The sequence below is a fragment of the Lipotes vexillifer genome, unplaced genomic scaffold (genome assembly GCF_000442215.2).
Source record: "Lipotes vexillifer unplaced genomic scaffold, Lipotes_vexillifer_v1.1 scaffold1094, whole genome shotgun sequence".
Lineage (NCBI taxonomy): Eukaryota > Metazoa > Chordata > Mammalia > Artiodactyla > Lipotidae > Lipotes > Lipotes vexillifer.
The window spans coordinates 3576786-3585918 of record NW_006792775.1 but is presented as its reverse complement, the minus strand read 5'-3'; the positions used below and the strand labels follow the sequence as shown (position 1 = coordinate 3585918).

The following is a 9133-nucleotide window of genomic DNA, read 5'->3' as shown; positions in this document are numbered from 1 at the left end:
AAGTTCGTGAATTCCTACACCCCCATCTTCTACGTGGCGTTCTTCAAGGGCCGGTAGGGGCTTTGTCAGCGACTGAAGCGCACTGCTTTTCCGCAGTCCAGCAGAAGGCTCCCCTCCCTCATCTCTCTTCAGGTGGGAGGCACCTGGGCCCAGGGCAGAGCAGTCAGTGTGGCTCCCACTGCCGCACCGAGTTTGGGGAGAGGCCTGGCTCCTGCTGGGCCCCCAGGGAGCAGGGTCCCCTGGAAAGCAGGGACCCTAGACGTCGGGGAGCCCGGGGAATAAGGACCCCGGGAAGCAGGGACCCCAGGCAGCAAGCTCCAGGGGTTCCCACAGTGTGGGGGATGAGGGCTGCAGGAGAAGTTGTGGGAGGGGCAGCCGCTGGTGTTCCAGGCTGCTGGGGGGGGCTGAACCCCATGCCCTGACCCTCTGGAGCCGTCCTGGGTTTATCGGGGCCTGTGGCCCACCCACCAAGACTCCCCACCACCCCTCCGCCTAGGGGCTGGCAGGGCTGATCCCAGAACCCCTCCCGAAGTCACCTTCCTCGGCATGATGTGATTTATAGGTACCACTCCGCCCCGGGGTCCTGGAGCTGGCCCGAGGTGCCCAGGCCCCGCTGAGAGCACCCACGTCGGAGCAGGCTCTCAGAGGCCCCCTACTCCCACATCCCACAGGAGGCTGAGAGGCGGCCTCAGGGACCACCCGCACCCCAGCCGGTCCGCAGTCCCCGGCCTGGTTACCCCCCGCCCCCCAGCCGGTCCGCAGTCCCCGGCCTGGTTCCGTGACCCTGCCACGGCGGGGGGGCCCCCTGCCCTTAGTCTGCTGTACCTTCTTACCCTCCTGGGCGCCCCCCCTCTATCTGCCCTTCAGCCTCTTGGTTTCCCGTAGAAGCTGTGTTTTCTTACCCACCTGCTGGTTTGGGAATCACACGAACGTTCGGCCGACAGAAAACCCCTGTGGCTGATTCTTAGTCGGTGACCTGGGCGGAGGGAAAAGCCTGTGACACAGCGGAGGCTCTGACCTGGGGACACGGCCCAGTCCCCACCTGGGGGTCTCCCCGAGCCCGCTCTCCCCTCTCTAAATGACCCCCAATTGTTGCAGGTTTGTCGGACGCCCAGGTGACTACGTGTACCTTTTCCGTTCTTTCCGGATGGAAGAGGTAACGAGATCGTACGCGCTGCTCCGCTTTCTTGGTTCTGTCCGCACAGCAAACCTGACGGTTCCCTGCCCTGAGAGACCCCTGCTCTGTTCTCCAGCTGCAGGGATGGGGCTTCCACCTTCTTTGGCCTGTCCATATAGGACTACCCTAAAAGGAGAACGTCTCTTCAGGGTCATGGAAGCCAAAATGTTACACCCGCTTTTTTTTTTTTTTTCTTTTTCTGTAAGACCTTGAATGTTTTTCTCTTTGGTTAAGATGAATTAGTGAGGGAAAAACAGGGCTCAGCTCCACTTCTTTTACTTTAACATTGAAATGCCCACCTCTCTCCCCGCCAAGCACAATGCTGGTGACCTTTGGCTTCTGCTCAGCGATTCCGGCCACTCCAGGTCTGGTGAGTCGTCCAGCTGCCTTCTGCCACTGAGTCCTGACCCCCAGACTTGCTCTGTCAGCTCCGTCAGACCAAGCCAGGCTTCAGGTCTCAGGGAAACCAGTCCAAATTTCCAACTTCCAGAATAATTCAGCATATCAGAAAAGAAGGCTCTTTTTTTTTATCAGCGTCTTCTTGATAAAGATTCTGTGAAACAGGGTAGGGAGGATTGGGGTGGGCATCAGGTACAGGGTGATCTGGCTGCCTGGGGCACAGTCTAGAAGTTCAACCACCTAAATGCCGGCCCCCGAACATCCCAAGACATAGGCCTCATCCGCAGTGAGGGATGTTTGCAAGAAGCCCACGACGTGCTCCCCCGCTATATAACACATCATTTACATAGATGACACCCCGTTAAGCTATTTAATGGTTGGAGAAGTTGGGGAAATGCCTTTGTGGAGTAGCATAAAGCGGGGGACGTTTTTGGGTTTTTTTTAATGAGATTGATGGCTGTCCCAGATAAATTCTTTGGTAACGGTATATAAAGTTTTGCTCAGGACTCAGAGAGGAGTGAGCTGTGCCCCAGCGTGTCACCCAGTGTCCCTTGAGTTCCCTTCACTTGGACAAGTTAAGCTTCTGACGGCCTGCCCGGCCCCCAGTACAAGCCCACGAAGGACAGGGCATTAGGCCTCCGAGGGGTGGCCGGCTCCCTCACCCCACGGCTGCCCAGCTGCACGGCCCAAGCCTGCGTGGCCCTGGGGCAGGAGCAGCCCTGAGACCCAGCCCCGCCGCTGCCTACTCCCTGGCAGTGTGCTCCACCCTATGCCAGCGCGCCCTCATCTTAACTCAGTCACATCTGCGAAGACCTTATTTCCGAATAAGGTTCCATTCCAAGGTTCCGGGGGTTCGACGTGGAGGACACGATTCAACCCTCAGCACGAGGGCCGACCTCCCCTCGCTGGGAGCTGGGGTCATCTCTCCCGATAGGCAGGGCGGGGGCGGGGGCTGACACCCGTTCTCTGTGCCGCAGTGCGCCCCGGGGGGCTGCCTGATGGAGCTGTGCATCCAGCTGAGCATCATTATGCTGGGGAAGCAGCTGATCCAGAACAACCTGTTTGAGATCGGCATCCCGTGAGTAGCATCAGCTTCAGGTCACAGCGGAACAAGGGGGAGATCAGGCCTTGGGGTGCTCGGGAGACCCTTGCAGTAGTCTGGGTGACAGGTGATGCGGGGCCTGGACCAGGGTGGGGGCACCGGGAACAGGGAGGTGGTGAGGACACAGGAGCAAGATGGGCAGTAGCCACCACTAGTGGACGAGGCCAGGATGACCCCTGCTCCCAACTGGCTGAGGATGCAGGGTACCCGTAGGTGGCCCCAAACCCACGTGCCAGCCTCCATGGTCCAAGGCAGCCAGGTCTGCTTGGGCCCGGCCAGACCCCTGACACCTGAGGGGCCCTCCCTGGCCTCCGTTTCCTCGTGTCACAAGCAGAGCAGTGATGCTTGCCCCCTGCCCCTGGGGAAAACGGCAAAGGAAATCATCAACAGAGGGGTCATCGCCAAGATGTTGGTTCAGGGTTTAGAACGCTCGATGGCTCAGAGAATTGGAAAAGCACCTTGGAGGTGCCGGACCCCCAAAAAGCCCACCTTCCTGGAAACCTAACCGAGGCGGCGCCGCGTGTCTTTCAGGAAAATGAAAAAGCTGGTCCGTTACGTGAGGCTGAGGCGCCAGAGCCCCTGTGACCACGACGAGCTCGCCAAGGAGAGACAGCGCTACGAGGTGGATTACACACTGGAGCCCTTCGCGGGCCTCGCCCCGGAGTACATGGAGATGAGTGAGTGGCGTGAGAATCCTGTCCTGGGAGACGGGGCAGGACGGAAAACGGCCAGCTGTGGCCGCCTGGGGCTCGCCGCGGTCCCTGCACGGAGCGGGACACGCCCAGGACTCAGCCGTGTCACCTGCAGCTGTGCCGCCTGACGGGAGGATGCCCAGAGGCGGCACGTGACTTCCAGGAGCGGGGCGAGAGAGAGAGAGAGAGAGAGAGAGAGAGAGAGAGAGAGAGAGAGAGAGACAGAGACAGAGACAGAGAGACAGAGAGACAGAGAGACAGAGAGAGAGGACGGGCCAGGTGTGGCCGGCGCGGCAGCCACCTGGAGCCTCCCTGACCCCACCTCCGACCTCTCCCTCCACTTGGGCCATGCTGGCCTCCTTGCTGTTACCCAAACTCATAGAGGTCACTCCTGCCAAGGCGCCTTTGCACTGGCTGTGCCCTGCCCGGAACGCTTTCCCCTGGTATGAGCGTCACTCCCTCTCTCCCTTCCTCCAGGGCTCTGCTCAGAATGTCCCCCACCAGAGGGGTCTTCCCAACCTCAGCGTTTAAAAGGGGCAGCCCCTCCCGCTGCTTTCTGGTTCTCACCACAGCTGATACCTTTAGTCCCCAACCCTTTCTCATTCCTCCGCCATCTGCCTCTCCGGTAGAATGAAAGCTCCATGAAAGCAGGTCTTTTTTCTTCTTTACTGCTGTACCCCCTGCCCCTAGAACAGGTCCAGCCACACAGTGCGTGCTGAATACGTGCTCCCTGAATGAATGGATGAGTGAAGGCTGAGACTCAACGCGGAGGGGTCCCACAGTGTCGTGCCCTCTAACCACCATGGACAGCTTATCTTAAATGCTGGGGGACTTCCCTGGCGGTCCAGTGGTTAAGACTCTGGGCTTCCACAGCCGGGGCCCCGGGTTTGATCCCTGGCCGGGGAACTAAGATCCCTCAAGCCTCGCAGCGCAGCCAAAAAAAAAATTTTAATGCTGGTTCCCGGGCCCAATCCTGGTCTGCGTGGAGTGCGACCCAGGACTCTGCGTTTTAACAGGCACCTGGGCAAACCAACCAGGGACTGGTCTGCAGGGTGGGCTGGTCAGGGGTGGGGTGGCCTTGGGTTTCAGGAGCGGTTCTGTTTAATTGTACCGCGGGCGCTTCCCTCCCTGTTGGCAGAGTTGGTCCCAGTAAGTCACTCCCAGCTTCCCGGACGCCAGTGCTGTAACACTCTGAGACTTAAGACAAGGAGATGGTGTGGTGTCTGGGTGACATCCTCTGTTTTGTCCCGGAATCAAATCCAGGCTGAAGCGGAGGCAGACGGGCAGCTCCCTGCCCTGTGGGTGCCGCCTCCCCAGGCCTGCCCTCTGCCCGGCTGTTTATGCTCATCGTGGGGCCTGGGAGGAGGGTCTCCACTGCCTGACCCCGTGGGCGGATGGACACCGAGAACAGCAGCCTGCGAGCCGCTGAGAGACTGCAGTCGGTCGTTTCCCCAGATTTTAATTTTTTTTTAATTTTACTATTATTATTATTTTTTGGCTGCATTGGGTCTTCGTTGCTGCGCGCAGGCTTTCTCTAGTTGCGGCGAGCGGGGGCTCCTCTTGTTGTGGAATACCGGCTCTAGACGTGCGGGCTTCAGTAGTTGCAGCGCGGGGGCTTAGTAGTTGTGGTGCCCGGGCTTAGCTGCTCCGCAGCATGTGGGATCTTCCCGGACCAGGGCTCAAACCCATGTCCCCTGCATTGGCAGGCGGATTCTTAACCACTGTGCCACCAGGGAAGTCCCCAGATTTTAATTTTTATGGTGGCTGGAGAGTCCTGGGTCCTCTGGGGTTTAGTGAAATGAAATTCCTGGGGCAGGCCCCTCCTGCCCACCCAAGGAGCAGCCACCCTGTGCCGGGCAGTCTCCTCCAGGCCAACTCGGGCTGGGATGGGGTAGGTGGAAGAAAAGGCCCAGTGGGCATGACCCACCCGCACCTCCTGCTGCCCTCCCCCCTGCTGTCCCCGCAAGGGGAGGCAGTGTCACTCGGGAGTCGGGGAACCCGCAGCCTCGGGGCTCAGCAGCCCCCTGGCCCCGACGCTGAGCTTATCCAGTGGCCTCCATCCCGTCCATCATCTCCAGAGCCTTCAGGCGAGGCCAACATCCACAGAAGCATCCCGTGGAGCCCCCGTGGGGCACGTGAGGGGCCAGGGACGTGGCTCTGGGACGAGGGGTCACACAGAGCCTCCACGCACCCCGCCGCGCTAACAATGGTCACGCTCAGCCCGCTGGACCCGGGGCCACGTTCCGCTGGCTTCCCTGTTTCCCGCCTGGCACCGAGCGCCCTCGGGCGAGGTCCGGCTGTGCTGTTCCTGAGCCAGCTTCCTCCACTCACTTCCATTCAGCACCCTCTCCCTGACCTGCCCCGCCGGCCCATGATGAGCAGAAGGAGGGACAGTGAGGGAGGGAGGCAGAGGGGCGAGATTGTCCAGACAGTGGGCGGCGGTCCCCGACCAGCTCCCCGGGGCCCGACGGAGGGGGGCGCTGGAGGCTGTTGGAGACGCAGTGATGCTCGCGGGCCCGCCAGGTCCTAGGAAGCACTAGGCACCGTCCCGGCCCGCACACAGGGTGACTGAGGCTGGGCCTTTGTGCTCACGGGCACCTTTTTCCCGTTAACTGGTGATTTTTTAAGATCAGACATATGATAAGTGAGTACACGGCCTTTATTCGAGAGACAAGACTCAAGTCCAGAGCAAAACTTGGAACCTTGCCCACAGCTCCCTCCCGGCCTGGGCATGTCCGAGATCCCCTCTTACACACGGGAGGCAGGGCCCCGTCCGACCCGGGGGGGCGTGGGGCGGGGGTCCTGCCATCCCGGGACAGGGACAGTGCATGCTGACCGCCGCCCCCTCCTCTCTGCAGTCATCCAGTTCGGCTTTGTCACCCTGTTCGTTGCGTCCTTCCCGCTGGCCCCGCTCTTTGCGCTGCTGAACAACATCATTGAGATACGCCTGGACGCCAAGAAGTTCATCACCGAGCTCCGAAGACCGGTGGCCGTCAGAGCCAAGGACATCGGTGAGTGCCCTGGGCACTGGGGTTGGAGGACATACTGGGCTTGGGGAAAGGATGCTGCTCCCCGGAAGCCAGAGGCAGAGCTGGCAAAGTGGGGTCCCGGGATCCTCACCGCGCCTGCCCTGGGGACAGGTTCAGAGATGGGGCGGGGGGTGAGGATGCAGGACCTCCAGGCCCCTCTCCACCCCACCCCGAACTGCCAACTCCGGAGATGTGTGGGCCGCGGAGAACACTTGGGAAAGAGCTCGTGTCTCGGATATCTGAGTATCTTCCCGGTGTGCTGCTCCAGGAGGCCCACAAGCTACATTCCCTCTGATGGCCCTCAGCATCCCTGCCCCTCCCTGGCTGTCTGCGTGGCCCCAGAGCACAGAGCCAGACCAGCTAATAGTAGCTGCTCAGCAGTGCCTTCCTACAGAGTGTATCATTTAGTCATTTAACATTCACAGAAGAGTAAAGGAAGGTGGGAGCCCCCTCCCAGCAATGAAGGAAGAGCATCGTGTCACCTGCCTGTCGGGTCAGGGCCAAGAGCAGCCTGGGCTTCTTAACCCCGAGTCACTAAGGGGCTCCTCATCCATGTGGAAGAGGGGCTTGGGGTTGGGGGACATTTAACATCAGCATAAGGACTAACTTTCGAATAGTCAAAGGTGTCGAAAGTGGAACCGACATCCTTGTGGAGTGGTGAGCTCCCCGTCACCAGAGGCATTTAAGTAGATGTGGGTGCCCATCTGTCCAGGAGTGGGGGGATCTAGCAGGCAGGGCTCAGAGCCCCATGCACGCCTTGGCCAGAGCTGGCCCTCACCAGCAAGGACGATGCTCATCATATCTTAAAGGGAATCAACTTAATCCGGGACCCAATTTTCAGGGTGAAAACAAAAAAGTCTTTATTGGGATTTTATCTTGAAATGAGATGGAAAATTACAAAATATATTCGTTTTATCTCCTGTTGAACAGAATTTTAGTCACAACAGCACCTGTGCTAGTTCTGTGCTGGTTCTTAGAACAAACAAGATTGAATTGTGTGTTAGGGGTGTTATCTGTCATTTTACCAAAATAAGGTTTGCACACCAGCGAGATAGATATTTGGGTTGGGCTTTTTTTTAAAAATATATATATATTTATTTACTTATTTATTTATTTTTATTTTTTGCTACGTTGGGTCTTCGTTGCTGCGCGCGGGCTTTCTCTAGTTATGGCGAGCGGGGGCTACTCTTCGTTGCGGTGCACGTGTTTCTCATTGTGGTGGCTTTTCTTGTTGTAGAGAACGTGCTCTAGGTGTGCAGGCTCCATAGTTGTGGTGCACGGGCTTAGTTGCTCCGCGGCATGAGGGATCTTCCCGGACCAGGGCTCGAACTCGTGTGCCCTGCATTGGCAGGCGGATTCTTAACCACTGCGCCACCAGAGAAGTCTGGGTTGGGCTTTTGTAGCCCAAATATAATCTTGCAAAAATGCAGGGGCTTCATCACTCCTTCCAAAACCTTCTCTCGCCCTTGGCGTTGGGTCGCCCTTGTTGAAAACGCCCCTGGCCCCTGAGGCCATTGCATCCCCAGCCAGGGGCTCCTTGGCCCATGCTGGGCCCCATGGTGCGGCCCCCACCCGCTGATGATGCCAGGCCCACTGATTCTCCACCATCCACCCCCGCCCCCCGAGAAGCCTGGAGTCCGGCTTTACACGGTGCAGCCTCTCAGGTTGAACCGGATGAAATTGCCATTTTCACAATTCAGACACGCTCAGCTATCGGTGATTTCACCTGGTTCACATTTGTGCTCTGGGCTCCGTGATGTGACCTGCCGGCCCCAGGCTTAGAGAGGGTCCAGGCACACTCGCTGTTCCACCAGGAGGGACGTCTAAGCCCAGCTCCAGTACAGAGGTCATCGTCCTGTGTTTTGACACTTTAGTCTCCTTCCTATCTGGACGACCCAGACAATCAGCAAAGCTCAGCAAACAGATGTCCTCCCTCCTAGACTTCGTTTATGATTTTAGAAGATTTTAAGGCCCCTGAACTCACTGGCCCTGTGAAGTCCCTTCTGGTCCCCAGGGTCCCTGATTCTGCCTCATCTGTGGCCTTGGAGCGAGCCTTCGGCCCTCACACCACACCCCTACGTAGCCAGGAGGGCCGTGGCCACAGGGCCGGGCGGGACAGCAGTCCAAAGCAGTGGGTTTGCTGCTGCACTGAGTCAGAGCCCAGCTCACGTTTCCATGAATGGCCGGAGAGTAAACGTTTTTGTCTCTGTGGACTGAGGTGATGTGCAGAATTCTCACCGAAAGACTAAGTTTCTCACGCTTTTTTCACTCACACTTGAAAATGCAAGAGCTATTCTTTGCTCGTGGGTCATCCAAACACCAGCCATGCACTGATTTGGGCCACAGGCCGTATTTGCAAATCCCCCCTCGAGATCAAGGTGACGTGGGACCCAGGGCTCTCGGAAGCGTACCCCGCCCTGCTCTGAGGACGACCCCAGAGAGCTGTGCCTGGCATTGAACTTTCTCTGGGGCTTTCAGCTGTCCAGTCCCCCCAGGAGCCTCACGGGGAAGCTGGGGCAAATCCTCGGTCCCACTTTCCAGATGGGGAGACTGAGGCCACGTGGTTAGCGGAGCTGAGCTGGAAGCGGAGCGCTCAAGCCTTCGGCCCCTCCCGGCACACGTCCGTGAGGTGCACACCTGAGGCCTGCATGGGGCAGACGGTCATCCCGCCAGGCGCTCCCTGGACAGTCCTTGGGAATCCTGAGCCCGTGCCCAGTGGCCGTGAAGAAAAGAG

The 9133-nt window shown here is 58.8% G+C and overlaps 1 protein-coding gene across 1 annotated transcript in view; it reads left to right on the top strand.

The window, feature by feature from the left end:
• The window catches only part of ANO1 (anoctamin 1), an 89325-nt gene that overhangs the window by 66593 nt on the left and 13599 nt on the right, over window positions 1–9133 (top strand). The window contains exons 18-22 of the mRNA XM_007466015.1: window positions 1–53; window positions 1099–1156; window positions 2554–2654; window positions 3210–3355; window positions 6229–6381. The exon at window positions 1–53 is cut by the window's left edge and continues 6 nt beyond it. Coding sequence (XP_007466077.1) covers window positions 1–53; window positions 1099–1156; window positions 2554–2654; window positions 3210–3355; window positions 6229–6381 — 511 coding nt within the window. The remainder of the gene's footprint in view (window positions 54–1098; window positions 1157–2553; window positions 2655–3209; window positions 3356–6228; window positions 6382–9133) is intronic.